At 36.6% G+C, this 17,762-nt stretch overlaps 1 protein-coding gene across 1 annotated transcript in view; it reads left to right on the forward strand.

The window, feature by feature from the left end:
* LOC105988405 (chromosome unknown open reading frame, human C7orf60) overlaps nucleotides 1-11,437 on the forward strand; it is a 35,752-nt gene extending 24,315 nt beyond the window's left edge. The window contains exons 4-5 of the mRNA XM_013020038.1: nucleotides 1,400-1,514; nucleotides 8,284-11,437. Of these exons, the coding sequence (XP_012875492.1) occupies nucleotides 1,400-1,514; nucleotides 8,284-8,913 (745 nt within the window). The 3' untranslated portion in view covers nucleotides 8,914-11,437. The remainder of the gene's footprint in view (nucleotides 1-1,399; nucleotides 1,515-8,283) is intronic.
* Nucleotides 11,438-17,762: the final 6,325 nt, after the last annotated feature.

The raw sequence follows: 17,762 nt of genomic DNA on the forward strand, positions 1-17,762 counted from the left end.
TCATTTCTGGGTTTTCAATTCTATTCCATTGGTCCTGAGGTCTGTTCTTATGCCAGTACCAAGCTGTTTTGATTACTATGGCTTTGTAGTAGAGTTAGAAATTTGGTATTGATATTCCTCCAGCAGTGTTCTTTCCGTTGAGGAGTGTTTTTGCTATTCGGGGTCTTTTATTGTTCCATATGATAATTCATATACTTTTAAAACAAAGGCATGAAGACTAATGTAGCTCATTGGAAGAGAGTTTGTTAGCATATACAAAACCCTGAATCAAACCTCAGCACTATGGACGAACAAACAAAAGACAAATAAAACAAAGATACAGAGATACCTCATATCTTTTTTAAAAAAAAGTTTGGCACAGTTGGCTCAAGCCTATAATCCTAGCTACTCAGAAGGCTGAGATCTAAGGATCACAATTCAAAGCCAGCCCAGGCAGGAAGTGGGTGAGACTTTTATCTCCAGTTAACCACCAGAAAACAGGAAGTGGCACTGTGGCTCAAGTGGTAGAGCACTAGCCTTGAGCTGAAGAGCTGAGGGACAGCGCCCAGCCCCAGAGTTCAAGCCCCACAACCACCCCCCCCAAAAAAAATATTCTATTCATGCCTTTTCCTTTTAGTCTTTTTAATTATTGAGACAAAGTGCAAAAACATTGAATTGGCTATTAAGAATTAATTTGTGAGTGGATTTTTTTTCCTCTACAAAGATAATTGTCAAAAATGTTCATGGAGCCAATTGCTATTGGCTCATACTCTAATTCTAAACTACTCAGGGTGTTGAGATCTGATAATTGAGATTTGGAGCCAGCCTAAGCAGACAAATCCTTGAAATAGTTATCAATTAACCAGTAAAAAGCCAGAACTGGAAGTATGGCATAGCAGTAGAGCACCAGCCTTGATTGGAAAAGCTGAGCAAGAGTACATGGCTCTAAGTTCAAGCCCCAGTAACTGAAAAAAACAAAGAAAGAAAAGAGAAGAAGAAGAAGAAGAAAGTATGTGGCTATAAGATCCTTTCACATTTTCTGTCACAATAAGTTGTCATTTGCCTTAAACAAAAAAAACCTCTTGGATGAGTAAAAAGTGGAATTACCCATAGTGCATGATATGTGAAACTGTGAAAGCTTAAATACACTGACATCCAGAAAATATAAAACAAGATACCACCTTTAACAAACCTTTTTCAAACTAGTATTTTTTACTTAATAGATCATAAATAATAATATACAGTAGATTTTTATAAGTGAATTTTTAAGCTTTTCCATTTTAACACCAAATACGGTCATAATAGATATAGCCTACATGGTGTTTATTCTCAAATACTCAAATTTTTTTTCTTTATTTTTAGTTTGCCTTTAATATTATGAAGAATCTTCCATTTGTCTTTTATGATGTATTATTTTTAGGTTGCTACAAGCCTCAGGAAAAATCAGATTACTTGATGTTGGCAGCTGCTTTAACCCATTTTTGAAGTTTGAAGAATTTCTAACTGTTGGCATTGACATCGTACCTGCTGTAGAGGTATGTATAGTTTTGTTTGCAGACTTGAATATTTTACACATATATTTATCAGAAAAATTTGTGTGTGGGGGGGGGTGGGGGGTGTGACTTCAGAGTTGAAACACAGAACCTTACTTATGCTCAACTTGCTTGCTTGGCTTTTATTCCACCACGGGAGCCCTGATGCCAGCACAAAAGTGCTATATTTCTAAACGGAAATAAGTGGAAAGATATCCAGGTAGCTCAAGTGTTTGAGCTTTGCATTTTGTTTGATTTGGTTCACATTTATTGTTTGTTATGCATCTCTTTCTGAAGTGTACCATGTTGCAAAGACATTTTAGAATGGTGGAAATAGGCAAGAACATTGGAGTTGGCCAAAAGCTTAGTACACTGTTCCTCTACAAATATTAAAGTTATAAAAATAAATATCCAACTAACACTTGGCCAAGTATAATACTATTCTTTAAGGATATTGTAATGACTCATGATTGTAATACTGTCACTACATTTTAGTGAAGCAGGATCATCTATTAAGAGCTGAAACCTTGTTTTATCATATTCATATGATGCCCAGAGTTTGTATTAGAGGATGTATCTTGAAGATAGATAATTTCAGGGCAAGTACCTTCTATATTTATATGAGAAAATAATTTCATATTTTTTTATTGAAAACCACAAATTAATGATTGCCATTTTACTTTTAACATAGCTCCATACACAAAATTTATGTATAAACTTCTTTTGTTTTTTTTTGTTTGTTTTGTTCTGAAATTCTAGTAATTTTACCCAGGTCTTCATAGATGCTAGGCCTTTGCTCTGTCATTGACCCTGTACTTCAGCCCACAAACTTCTAATGTTATTAGATCTCTCTCTTTCCTCTTTGTATATGTCTCTCTCTCTCTCTCTCTCTCTCACACACACACACACTCACACACACACACACACACACACACACACACACACAGCTATCACAGTTATAGTCCTAGTACTTGGAAGAATATCTGGGATACCAAAGAACAAAATCATACTTCCAAATTTGGTTTGAATATCTACACCATAACTTCTAGTCTTTGAGTCTGTTTTCTTATGTGTGTATGAGACCCATAGTGGACCATATTTCATAAGATTTTAATGCTTTCTTGAAGAGAAAGTCTTTCAAGCATGTAGGACAATACTCAAAGTATAGTGAAACCTAAAGAAATTTGCTATTATTACTGAAAAGTTCCTGTGTAAAAATTCAGCTTTCTTCTGAGACTGTTCTTTTCATTTTGATGAACATAACTTATCTAGGTCGAAAGTATCAGTAACATTAAGGAACAAGAAAATGCTAAAATTATCACTGTTTCCCAAAAGTAAATATGTACTCTCCTGTAAGATGGGTATTCTTAGTTTATCAAACAGTGAAACTTGGACATCAGGAGCTAACGTCTTTCTCTCCCCTCCAAGATGCATTATGAACTGCTGAGATGTAATGATCATTTTTAAATGCTCAGTCCTAAATGCTATTTTTTAAATCATAATTTTTTATAGACAAGACTGTGTACTCTGAAATGAGTAGTTTATTAGAGTGTGCAAAAGAACTGGCTGAGTGAAGGGTTGGCTAAACCTTGCAACTAATGAGAAATAAAATGAAAAGATGTACTATCCCATCTAGTAAAACAGAGATCAGATTTATCACTTTTCTCTGTGCCTACAGCAACCAAACTGTGGGCAAATCAACAGTTTATGTCCCACTGAAGATCAGGTAATGAAAAACTATGATCTCTGAGAGATGGAAAAGACATGTGATGAGCCCTCTCTTGTGCTAGAGTAATTGCGTTGAAATAATTTCCAGGTGAGGGGAAATTGAAGCAGGCCCTAGAGTGTGGAGGTGAAGTGGAGCTTTAGAATCTTAAGAAACTAAAGAAGCTAGAGATTGTAGGCTAGTACCAAACATGAGAAAGCTACAAAGAGACAAAACTCCAGAAGCTTGCAAAGGGAACCCCTTTGAGTATACTCAACTAAATACTGATTAGCATGTTTATGAGAAACCTGCATAAGACTAGAAAAAGAACAACTTGAAGGATTTAGAAGTTACAGTGTCTAGCAGTAATGAAGATCAGATTATAGTATCTGTTCCCATCAGCCACACTAGAATATTCACATGACATTGGGTAGAGTACACAGAAAGGCGATGTCTCAGTAGTAGAGAGTAGTAAGACTGAGCACTGCTATAGCATAGAACAAAGCTCAAGAATGTTTACACCAAGCTTCAGCCAGCCAGTAAACTTTTTAAGTGCCACCTGTGCAAAGACCGCTATGTATTACTTTCTCAAATAGCAAGTCTAGATGATTATGTCCCTACTTGTCTACTCACTAACTGCTAACAAGGGTGAGGGAGTAAAGTATTACCATATGTATTTTGCTAATAAATGCTGCTATATGATAAAGTTAAATAATTTTTAAAAATGCAGTGTGTGTCAGTTTTGTGTCATTATACAAAATACCTGAGATAATCAACTTATATTTGAAATTTTAGTGGTTTTTGTCTATGATTGGCTCCATTGTGTTGGGGCCTGTGCTGAAGTAACACATGATGATGGGAGCACATGACAGAGCAAAACCATATCTTATGCCCAGGAAGCAAAGGAGAAGAAGGGGCCTGGTTCCTTATTCTTCACCAATGACCGAGAAGCCTGCCATGAGGTCCCGCCTCCCAATAGTACCACTCTGGGAAGCAACCATTTACAACATGAGTCATTAGGAGGGCCATTTGAGATACAAGCAGTAGCACTTTTCTCAGAATTCTTCCTGTACAGCATTAATATTCAGAAAATTATGGAATATTAATTTCTCATTATTTAGAGAATAGTTTACTTAATAATTTATTTCTATAATCAAACTCACATAGCTAAAACCTTACATATTTACTGCAGTGCATTTTACCCCTGTATGAATTTTATTCCTTTAGCCGTAGTGCTTCTGTTGCTCATTGGACTATGTCAATTAAATTTAATATGTAGTTTTCTTCAAGCCTTTAAAATGCCATTTTCTTGACCTTAAAAACATTGGTATAGGGCTGGGAAGGTGGCTCAGTGGTAGAGCGCTTGCCTTGCATGCATGAGGCCCTAGGTTCGATTCCTCAGCACCACATAAGCAGAAAAAGCTGGAAATGGTGCTTTGGCTCAAGTGGTAGAGCGCTAGCCTTGAGCTGATGAGCTGAGGGATGGTGCCCTGGCCCAGAACCAACAAAAAAACAAAAAACAAGACAAAAACATTGGTATAATTCTGCTTGTACAAATTTTATATTATCTCTTTCGTTACTGCTTAGCTTTCATCAATGAAACAAAAAACCTAAGAAAATCAACTTGCAGGAGGAAAGATGTATTTTGTTCAGTGTTTCAGAGGTTCCGGTCCAAGGATGGCTTAGCCTCCATCACTTTGGGCCTTGAGGCAAGACAGCATCACAACAATGGAAGCTGAGCAATGGACTGGGGAAAAGATGCACCTTTTTGTCCATTCAGCTATGACGGATATTTATTGATGGGGCTAGGTTTTTATGATTCAATCTCCTCTTGCCCCTAAATATTGCTACAGTGGATACCAATCCTTCAATATATGAGTCCTTGAAGGATGTTCCAAACTGGCATTTTGCTGCTGGTTCCCAGAGGCTTATGTCCATCTCATTGTAAAATGCATTTCAACTCATCTCCCAAAGCCCTTGAAATCTCAACACTTCCAACGGTCACTTTCAAGACTCATGAAATCTTAGATGTGAGTGCCTATAAAATTAAAAAAAAATAGATTCTATACTTAAATCATATAGCATTGGGCAAGCATTCATTTTCCAAAAGGAAGGAATAGAATGAGGAAGACTGGTCCTCCTCATTGCCTAGGGCTTGCTTTGGCAGACATTTCACATTTCTGGGCATTTTTCTTAACCTCCTGGGGTCTCGGTTGCAGTTTCAGCTTCACCTTTGCAGCTTCAAGCATTGCCCTCTCAGGTGCTGCCCACAGAGCTTCTGATTGTCTCACATTGCCTGGCCTTCCAGACCTTCCTATAAAATCTAGGTGGAGGCTTCTGTGATTCCACAACCCTGGAATTCTGCATGCCTGAAAAGCCAGCATCATGTGGATGACACCAAGAAGGTCTGCCACCAGCACAAGCCATAGCCAGAACCCCTTGGACTTCAGCTTCAGTGGCTCTCAGTGCCTGAAAGACTAAACATGGGGTAATAAATACAGGGGAAGAGTGTTAGCTTTTCTTGTCACTGTGACATAATTCCTGATTTAAACAACTTAAAAAAGGAAAGATTTATTTCAGCTCAAAGTTTCAGTGGTTTCAGTATTATTTCTTGGCTCCCTGCACTTGGATAGAACATCATAGTGGAGGAATATATGGTAGAGGAGAGCTGTTCACCTTAAGGCTGACAGGATATAGAGAGCAAGGATGGTACTAGGGACCAGGTGTAGCCTTCATATGCAAGCCACCAGTGACCTGCTTTCTCTATCTAATAGGTCAAACCTCCTAAAGTTTCCAGAGCATTGCAAAATAGTGCCACCAGCTATGGACTAAGTATTCAAAACATGAACCTGTACCAGATATTTCATAGTTAAACCATAGCAGGAATAATGCCCTAGGCTGACCTAGCAAAGCAGGACATCCCAAGGCACTCTTCTCAAAGCAATCTTGGAAATAAATTTACTTTGTACATACTTGAGCCTGTGATAAATTGAGCCTGGCCAATTCCTGGGATGCCTTGAACACCTTTTTCCTATCATCCTGTTGCAAAGTACTTAGCTTCTACTACTATTGTGTTATTTTGAGACAGGTCTTCACTAAGTAGCTGAAGCTCACTTCAAACTTACAATCTCGCTCATTTAGTCTCTGAAGCTCACCTCAGATTTACAATCCCCTCATTTAGTCTCTGAAGCTCACCTCAGATTTACAATCCTCTCATTTAGTCTCTCACACAGGTTCCACCACAACCAACTTGCCTTTCTGTTATTTAACTTTCTTGGTGGTGCTGGGATTTGGACTTAGTGGCTTTGTGCTTCCTAAGCATGTACTGTACCACTTAAGGCATCCTTCTAGCCCTTTTTGCTTTTATTAATTTCCAAATAAGGTTCCACATTTTATCCATCTGGGCTGTCCTACGATTCTTCTATTTATACTTGCCATCTAGCTTGGATGTTGGGCATATCGACTGCATCCACGTTTTCATTAGTTGAGATGGGTCTCATGAACTGTTTTCCAGGTGGCCTCCTGAGCATCTATGATTACAGATTTGATATACTGTGCCCAGCTTTGCCTCTTTCTAATGGTATTCATCTCTTCAGTAACCATTCCACTCTTGGCTGCAGTTTTATGTGTGATTTTTATCTGGCCATGGCCATACTGCAACTTTTTCAAATCTTTCTGCTTTGCTTTTTATTCATGATTTTTACTGTACATATGACTTAAAGTAGCCATTGGATCCTTGTCACTACTCTGTGATGCCTTTAAATTTCCTCTGCCAGATAAACTAGTCTACCATTTTTAAACTGAGCCTCATGCAGTCTTAAGGAATGGACAAAATGTAGAGAGGTCTTTTCAAGATTCTAACACAAATGGACTCTAGTCTTGTTCTCTAGAATCCTCCTCTCCATCTCAATTTTCATGAGAACCACCACCTTACAGTGACACTCCTAACAGCATTCTGGTTTTCTGAGCAACTACCAGAATCGCCCACAAGGCTCCAGTTTTCAACATTCTAAGTATTGATAGCCAGCTCTTCTAAACTTTTTCTAATTCTTCCCAATTCATTTATATAATCAGATATAGTCATAGCAACTACCCCATTTCTCAGTATTATTCAACCATCTATTACTTTGTGACAAAATTGCCTTAGAAAGTCAACATTGTAGCAGTGAGGAAATGTAATAGAGGAGGCTACTCATCTCGTGGAAGTCTGGTAGCAGACAGAGTGAGCAAGGGTCTAGGAAAAGGTATCCCTGCATAGGCAGTGCCTCTAGTAACCTCCTTCCTGTAATTGGTCCTACCTTCTGCATTTTCTTAAATCTCCCAACAGTCCATTAAGCTGTGAGTCTCTCAATTATTCCATTGATGAGGTTAGTGCCTTTCTGAATTCGTCATCTCCTACCTCTGAAGTTGCAGCAAACCTGAGCCCTTAGGGATTTCAGATCTAAACTATACCAATAATGGTCATTGGTTTCTCTAATTCATCCTTTTTTCATCGTTATTTGTTTAAAAGTTGTTTTTATATTAGCTTGATTTTGGGAACTATACATGTTAAAGTGGATGTAAATATGACTAAGCTTAAAAATCATTCCGTGATATCGTATTCAAATTAAATTTGAAATACACTCATGATTTTTAAATGTATGTGTAAAATTATGATTTCAAGTTTGTAGAAAAAAAGTAATTATACATTCATATATATATATATGTATGTGTATGAGAGAGATGTGTGTTTGTATATTAAATAACTAGAAATTTTCTAGGCTTAGATTTTTGTGATTGTTAGCTTTGAATAAACCTATATAGACTTAATTTAGAAAGGAAAGGAACATAATCAAGGCTAAAATTATATAGAAATGTTTTAACATATTAAGGTGTATACAATTTTGAATGTATATATATATATATGTATTTAATTAATTATTGTCTTTGAGGCAAGAGTCATACTATGTATCACAGGCTGACTGCCAACTTGTGGCCCTCCTGCCTCACCCTCAAACTGCTGGGTTTATAGGTATATGCCACAACATCCCTTGAAGTTCTTACTTTGCTTTTTTTTTCTTTCTACAGAGTGTATATAAATGTGACTTCCTGAACTTACAGCTTCAGCAACCGCTTCAGCTTGCACAGGATGCTATAGATGCTTTTTTGAAGCAGCTGAAAAACCCTATTGATTCTCTTCCTGGAGAACTTTTCCATGTGGTTGTTTTCTCTCTCCTTCTTTCCTATTTCCCATCACCCTACCAGCGATGGATTTGCTGCAAGAAAGCCCATGAGCTGTTAGTATTAAATGGTTTGCTGCTTATCATCACACCTGACTCCTCCCATCAGAACCGTCATGCTATGATGATGAAAAGCTGGAAGATTGCTATTGAGTCCCTAGGTTTTAAACGCTTCAAGTATTCAAAATTTTCTCATATGCATCTGATGGCATTTAGGAAAATATCCCTTAAAACTACAAGTGACTTGGTTAGTCGGAACTATCCAGGGATGTTATATATTCCTCAGGATTTCAACAGTATAGAAGATGAGGAATATTCTAACCCTTCCTGCTATGTTCGATCTGATATAGAAGATGAACAACTAGCATATGGCTTCACAGAGCTACCTGATGCTCCATATGACTCAGATTCTGGAGAAAGTCAAGCCAGCTCCATTCCCTTCTATGAGTTAGAGGATCCCATATTACTTTTAAGTTAATACAAAAGCAAACTGCCCTTTCAGTCCAGACTCCTAAACTAATGGCTTACACTAATCAGAAATACTAATGTGAACTCAGTACATAAAATCTGGTTTGCATAGAAGAAATGCAAAGGTTTACAGAGTTTGCTATTTTTTTCTACTTCTGGATTTAAAATTTTATTCTTATATAGAAAGCTTGAAATTTCATGCAGTGAGTTCTATACTAGCAGAAACCACTGTTACTTTAGCATTTCGCACTAAGATATAGAAAGGTACCTCTTTTCTCTTTAGTGCTATTGTTGAAAAGATGAAGCATAAATTCCTACATATTTTCATTTTCTTCAGTTGTTCAATGTTGACTTTAAAACTATTGCATTGAGAAACCTTAAGATAGGTAGAATGTTGTAGATTGCACTTTGATGACTCAATATACCCTGGAAATAGACTGGTTTAGTTGTTTTGTGATGCACTTACTTTTGTCTTTTTTCTAACTAAATTGTTACCTGTCACAGAAGTACATTTTCTATTCAGTTCATCTGATGATCCAATATTTTCTGAGTTTTTTGGAGTTGGTAATAATGCTTTTACTTTTGACAACAACAGACATTGAAAGAGAAAATTTCCCCAAAGTGTATATTCTGATTTCATTAGTACAATACAGTAACCACCATTGCCAAAGTATTATTTTCTTAACTTTCTTGTTGATTTGGGCCTTGGTGGTAAGTATATTTATCTGTGAGTGTTCACTTTTTTTAAATTTAGGTTTCATTTAGGTTTCTATTCCAGCAAGGAACAATGTATAATATTCAACGCTGACTGTAAACACCTTTGTGAAAGGGTTGCACTTGTAAGAGACTTTATGTTCTATTGAGACCAGCTTTTATACAGTCCCACCTTCCCATTAAGGAGGTGCTGCACTACAACTTTGGAATATATAGGAAATTTTAAAATTTACCCTCTCCTAGTAATCTTACAAAATGATCTTGACCTTTTGATATCCTAATTTCTTTCTAAACCCTAGCAGAAACCATTAGTTGGCTGTGGGAATTTTCCCTTTCCACATTGACAAATGCCTTTCTGTGCTTCTGAATCAGAAGCAAATGACTAAGGAGAAATATATGTCCAAACAAGACAAGTTATAAACAGCTTAGAACATTTAATCCATGTTGTCTTGTCAGCCAGCAATTGTCATGTAAACTATCATTTTTAAGAGTGCCACTGTGTGGATTTTTTTCAAGTGGTTATTACATTAAAATTACCTCATACTGAGGTTTTTGCACTGAAATATCACAGTTTCAGATTTCATGGTTAATGTGTGTATGTTTGTATTTTAAAAGAAACTTGCATTTTCCATAGTTGATCCTAAATTTCATAAACTGCACTTCTTTACTCTGGTAAAACTGAGATTTTCGTGCTTATTGTGAATTGCTGTAATTTACTTTGAATGTCAAATTTCATTTAGAAATACAAACTTGTCCTTGAAAATTTTGTGTGTTTGTGTACCCAGTATTTCAAAGTAAATTTCACATGGTAAATTAATGAAAGTAACAAGATTGTAATTAACCTAAAAAAAGTTAAGACTAAATGTAAGAAATGTTGGTTGCTAAAATGCACTATTAAGTAACCACAATTTTTCAGTTACTTTCAATGGCATATAATCCCTTAATAATTAGGGTTGATTTTTTTTCCAGTTAAGTACTAAAGGACCAGGCCTTACAATTCCCTTAAAAGAAAAATAAAAGGAAAAACAAATTAAAAAGCAGTATGTTCAGGAGAAGTGTTGGTATTACACCTGTTTCATACTCTTTATTCTGTTTGGTTTATCTAAATCTAATTCCAAGAGCAAAGAAAACAATACACCAAATGAAAGGGTTTTGAAAGTAAATGAAAAGCAGTGCTTTTGAAAAGGTGATCTAAAAATGACCTTTGAGACAGCTTTTGTGTTATAGCTAAAACGTTGGTGCTATAGATTCTTCAGACTGTTTACAGATGTTAATTTTGCTTATGCTCCAAAATGTGCATGATGTATTTTAAGTAGTGCTTTAAAAACATGTCTTTTTCTAAAACTTACCACCCCTTAGTATAAATTTATTTGAATCTATATCATTTGTTCACTTTACTCCAATTAATAGGATTTAATCCTATGCCGAACACATACTCCACCAAGGCCCTTGCAGTGTGTAAATGTGGAAGTATAGGCAGTCATTGTGGCTTGGTGCCAGATTATATGTATAATGACAAATGAAGTTGTTAGGGTCTTCTAATTCTGTATGGGTACTCTTAAGAATAATTTCATTTTGTTATAAGGAAGTTAAAGAGCCTCCTTGTTATATTCACAGCAATTTGTCCAAAATAATTTGGTATTTCAAAAACAAATGACAATAATGTAGATGGATTCTTCAGGATCATGAATAGATCATGTCGTTTTACCATAGTTGCCAAGTGGTTGGAGGTAGCATACCTGAAAGTGTATGTTTGTGTTTGTTGTATTTTTTCACATTTTGTGAACAAAGCACATTTATTAAAATTTTAAATTTTCTAAGATTCTTTGTCTGTTACTTATAAAATGAAAGTTTTGTCATCTTTAGTGTATCTCACTAAATAATTTCAGAATTGAGAATAAATTCAGATCCTGACTATTAATATTTTTCCAACTAGATCTTACCTGATCAGATTCCTTAACTTCAAAAATGGCATCACTGAGATTCAGAGAATTCAAGCGGCTTCTCCATTGTCCTGCATCACCATTCTGTTTACAACAGATAGTAGGGTAAATTCCCAGTTCACCATGTCAGCTATATAATTAACATATCTCTTCTTTTATGGTAGCAGTCAGCTTTGTCATGAAGTGAAATACTTTTAGTGAGTAGTTGTTTCTACCATGTGCAGAGTGACAGCAGATATTGGGGGTGTTTACACCACCTGCTTTCATGGAGCTCATGATCTAATGGAAAAGACAAGCTTGTATTTAGGAATGACTTCCTACTCTTTCAACAACTTTGCTTATGCTTAAAATTTTTAATTTGCTTCCCAGAAATGAAATAAGATTTTTAAAAGGAGGGGGCTTTAAACACAATGAAATTTATTGAGCAAATGACAAATACATTGTATATAAGAGGAATATATAGTACACACATACACACCAGTCAAAATTTTGCTCCATTTCCCATTCTTGGGAGCATAGCACACTGGTAGGATTCCTCTAAAAGATCAGGAGAATATAGATTTAAAATTAGGCTAGAAATTTATCTTAGAGAATGTCCTTTAGCATATTCAGTGCCTTGGGTTCAAGCCCAGCAGTACTACATTATTTTTTTTCTCTTAGTGCTGCAGATTCTTAGTTAACAAAGGTAGAAAACAAAATTCTGTTATTATTCCAAGAACAGCAAAAAGATTTATGATAATGATGTTTTGTAGGAGCCTGTGCAATATTTCATGATTTAAAAAACCTTATCTATAATCCATTGCAAACACAAAACTGTCCAAAAATGTTAGTAGTGGTCTGTGCTAAACAATACCCAAAGAATAGACACTAAAAAATTGTTGTTTTGTCCTGTGGTTCAGGCTACTCTTGAACCTGGCAGTTCTCCTGCTTCTGTGAGCTAGGATCATAAGTGTGAGTCATATAGCCAAACTAAGTTTAACTCTCCTCTCTTTCTCCTTTCCCTCTCCTCCTCCTGTGCCTCTTCCCCCACCCCCCCCCCATGCTATTTATCAACCCCCAGGGCCTTGTTCATGCTTGTGTGCTTTTGCAAGTATTTTGCCACTGAAGTTACATCCCCCAGCCTAATACTTGTTTTACAAAAACATTTTTTCTTTTACTCCAATTGTGCTGAGCACTTACTTTCTCCTCCAAAGAAGAAAGTAGTAGGTATCTAGCTGTATTTTGTGAGGCATGATGGGAGAACACTGGAAATAAGTGACTGGGAGCTTATATGATTGAGAGACATAGGATAAGAACATAGCTCAGAGAAGAACTAGCTCAGCAATTGCTATCCTGTGTCTACAGCTTAAAGAGGAAGTATTTACACTTTGCAGGAGGTACAGAACCCAGCAAACTGTATCAGTGTGGATACTTGTGATTTCATTGAAGTCCTAGCTATTGGACAGTTTCACGGTCTTCACAGGTTTACACAACAGGCCTAGTCTGGGTTTGGAAAATAATCTTACATTATCTTAGTGAGCCATCAAGATGTTATAGCAAGGAAAACAATGCCTGAATTCACTGCATAATCAGAAATAACTACACATTTTCATCCTGCTTCAGTGGCTCAGGGGCTAGCTTCTTCATGAATACAAGTTGGTCTAGAAGTGTGACTGTGACCCAACTCCTGAACTATACAAGATCCGTGTTGGGACATCTATAGGGACAGATACCCAGGACATCAAGGAGCTTGCTCTCTGAGACCAGTGTTGTGGCTGACTGCCCACACACTAAATGCCACCCCTCTTGTTTGGGGCCAGATGCAGAAGCCTGTTACGGAGAAGGGTGAGGAGTTCACACTGTTGCTCTACAGAAACAGCATTGACAACCCTCTATGCTATAGCATTTTCTTTTCCTACAGGTTTACACAGCCAGAATAGTGCTCCCTAAAGGAACCCTGACTGGGTCCAGTATTAGTCCCATTTCTGAGGAGACACTATCAGGAAAGGGGCATAGAGCAGGATGCCACAGTTCTTGCTGCTGCCCCACCTACATGGTTCTCACTCCCACGTAGGCACCACACCTTGTCTGACCATGCATTGCTGGCAGAACTTGGTGTGAGCACCATAGACCACGCTGCAGTGGCTGCCACTTCCAGATTGTGGACCTGTGCTAGGGAATAGCTGGAGGGCAAGTTCTTCATGCCCTGCTCACTGATGAGGACACCAATACCAGAGCCCCTTGCTAGTAGCAGAGCTTATATAACAGTCCACTACTGTTAGATGAGTAGCCACACATTGAGTACCCCACATCCACTACTGTCTGCAACACATCTGCCTAAATTTTGGCTTGACCCTCATTACTCTGCCACAGCAACATAGCCTGCCTTAGAAGCTATAGGATACCACACTAGAGTTAAATAGAATTAAAACCAAAGCCACACAACAAATGGACACCTGAAGACACATCTTCAGGAGAAAGTTGCTTATTTAAAAAGGCCACTCCATAAAAGTGGCAAAGGTAGATAATTCACCAAAGGCCCAAATCTCAATGTAGAGAAGAAGAAATACGTAAAAACAAGGGAATGTGATACCTCCAAAGGAATACACTAACTCTCTTACAACTTCCAAAAAAATTGAATGATATCCAAGAAAATACATATAAGGAGTTCAAAATGAAATTAGGAAGGCAATGTCATATATGAAAGCGAAAGTGAAAGGATTTTGAAAAGGAACTAAATATAAATCATGGAAACGAAGAGCTTAAAAAGGCAAATGACAAATATAGTTGAAAGTCCTGGGCAATAAGTATGAGATGTTACCTGAAAAATAATTCAGAAAAAGGAAGGTGCCACTCAATTGGTAGAGAACTTGCCTAAAAAACACAAGATCCCCAAGTCCCAAACTCAGCACTGCAGAGCAAAAAGAAAAAAAGAAGAAAAAAAATCTATAAATGTCAGTAGATAACAAAGGATGAATTAAAAAATATTATGATCATATATCTATATGTTCTACTGTTGAAACAACCAAATTTATGAAATAAATAGTATTCGAAATAGACTAAAATACAGTAGAAGATTTCAAGACCCTGCTTCTGGATGATGACAGATCATCAAAATATTAAAAAATAATAAAGAAACATCAGTTAAACTATACTTTGAGGTAAATGAACTTAAAGAAAAATTTACAGAACCTTCCATCCAACAGCTGAAGAACACTCACTTTTCATCAGCATATGAAACTTCCTCTAGAAAAAAACCCTATATTAAGCCACAAAAAATCCTAGTGAATTAAAAGGAAACAAACAAAAAAACCCAGAAGTCATGTGTCATGTTCTATATTTTGTACTTTTATCTTCTGTCAAACAAAAAAATCATTATTTCCTACATTTGTGTGTATACAATGTGATATTTCCACACATACATATTATGTATCTTAATAATAGTTACTCCTCTATTACTCTTTCCTACTCCGTCCTCTTGGATTTTATACAATTTTTAATATGTGTCATGCTATGTGCATTCATACCTCAATCATACTCACCCCTCATCATCCTGTCCTTTTATTCCTCCACCTGTTTCTACACATACACTGGTCCCTACCTGTAAAGTCCTTATTTTACGTTCATATCATTTCTCCTTCTTAGGTCTATATTCTTCATGTTAAAGAAAAAACGTGGTAATTTCTAACTCTAGCTTATTTGGCTTAATTTGATAATCTCCATTTCCATCTATTTTCTAGCAGATGATCTCAAAGAAATAGGGTGGGTAGAAATGAACCCTTCACTGTTAATATTCACCAGGTACTTTGATTAAACATGGTTAATCTTAAATAACTAAAGATTGATGAGAGCTGTCTGCTCCCTGACTTCTGGGTGGTGTCCTGCAAGGAAAACAAATCTTAGACATGTAAACAGTATACAGACAAGATTTTGTGGCAGAGTATTAAAGAGCAATCCAGATGAAGGGAGACATCTGAAGGGTGTCAGCTTTCTAGATTCAGCAGATTCTTTCACTACATCAATGCTAAGACAAAAGTGCCCATATAATATTCTAGCCTCTCATTTTACAATGAAACAATCTTTTTTCATTCTTTATGTTAACTAAAATACCTCCAGTGCCAATTTGCATAGTGATATTGAAAGCATTTGTGCATCCAGCTCTGTAGTAAAGATCCTAATTAGTGTCTTTCAAATGCTAATGATACACCCTGGAGTGTGTAAATTAAAGCTAACTTTAAAATATATCATCTCACAGAAATAGTGTGAAGTATACAAACAAGATAATAAGCATCAAGAAGACTTTCAAGGTCATAAGGCAGAGAATCATGTTTGAGGAAGAAGATGAAAAAACACTGGTTTTAACACAGGTATTAATACTAAGCAATAGAAAATACTATAACTAATTTAAGGAGAAAAGAAATGTAGTAGAGGATATTGAGTAGTTGAAAGGATTGCTAGCAGTGCAGGTCTGGACCAACATGGACAGAAATGACAACTGGCTAAATTTATACAGTGCCTATAAAAGGTTATAAAGAAATTCATGTAGACTACAATAAAATACAGAATTGTTGGAAGAGACTCTAGGATGGTCCTTTAAGCACAGGCAACTGGCATCCTTGAACCATTAATACTAAATACACATACACATTTAAGACTCTGAGGTGTTTCCATTGCTCCTGCAGTTATTTAGGATGTATAACTTTCTTTTCTCTTTTCTCTTTTTCCCTTTCTTTCTTTCTTTTCCTTTTCTTTCTTTTCTTTTTCTTTCTTTCTTTCTTTCGTGTGTGTGTGTGTGTGTGTGTGTGTGTGTGTGTGTGTGTGAATATCAGGTTCCTGCTGATATACACGAATGGTTGAACAAGTATTTGACATTTCAGTTTCAACTATTAGACTCCTAAGATGGGCAATTCAAATAGTGGGAGCTTCAAATAGTGGGCATCCAAATATAATACCAACAACATCTAAAGTGTCCATTGAAATCATATTGTATTGTAAGTGATGAGGATATTAAGGATAGTATGAATATTTTGCAGATGGTGAGGCCAGAATTAAAGATTTAAGACCTGGATAATGATTGTATTTAGAATTAGAAATCTAGAGAAAATGTGAATTCAATTTTCATCTGAGTCTGAGGAATGGTTCAACCCTACAGATTTGTCTCCCACAACAGATGTGCTTCCATTTATTAAATTTATTAAAGGAAAATTATGAATGTCAGACTCTGTTAAGGGGCACAGAAAAATATGTAGAAAATACTTATACAAAGTTGGTATAGGTAACTAGTGATTATTGAGAGCCCATAGTATAATGTAATCTTTTACAAATATTTGTGTCAATTCTACTTATCAATTATTGCACTAAGTTGATTAAATGGTGAACAAAATTTGACATGTCTCTTTCTTTAAAACAATGAGAGCAGGCTTGATTGCAGAGTTGGGCAATGTGTAGGAATTTCAGTTTAAGGTGAAAAGGGGCCAGAATACACAATTGTATTTATTTAAAGATTTCTTTCTCTGTGTGTGTTGCCTTGCTGGAAACCAGTGCCTTACGCATGCTAGGCAATATAACACCCTTAAGCCCTATTTAAGGATACTGAGCTTTACCCTAAAGGGATAAATCCATCCATAAGTTTTAAGGTATTTTTATGTACATTCTCACTAAATCCACACAATCACTCTAAAATAGGTGTATCAGTATTCATTTACATATAAGGAAAAATAAGGCTTTGAGATTATTTGGCATCTATAAGAGCTACAAGCAGTTGAAAATTTTTGGGAGAATAAAAGCTAGGCAGGCAGGAAGGACTTTTTGGAAAAAGAAGGGGAACTCATATTTTTGGTCTGGGCAACTTTCAGTCTTCTGAGTCTTTTCTCTCTAGGCTAACTGTGTACTCCGTTAAAATAAATACCTACTTTTAGCAAAAGAGCCTCATGAAACCACTTTGGCTTGAACCCTCCTTTGTCTATACCTGATCAGGTTCCTCATCCTCTATCATTCCTGGTTCTCTTCAACAGAATGACCTTAGAGTGGAGCCTAGCTCAGGCTTGTAATTCTAGCTACTTAGGAGGCTGAGATGTGAGGATTGTGGTTCGAAGCCAGGTGGGGTAGGAAAGTCCATGAGACTCCAATTAACAACTCAAAAGAAGCCAGAAGCCATGCTGAGCAAAAGAAGCTCAGGGACAGCAACCAGGCCCTGAGTTCAAGCCCCAAGACCTTCCCACCC

Source organism: Dipodomys ordii, unplaced genomic scaffold (genome assembly GCF_000151885.1).
Source record: "Dipodomys ordii isolate 6190 unplaced genomic scaffold, Dord_2.0 Scaffold48, whole genome shotgun sequence".
NCBI classification, from domain to species: domain Eukaryota; kingdom Metazoa; phylum Chordata; class Mammalia; order Rodentia; family Heteromyidae; genus Dipodomys; species Dipodomys ordii.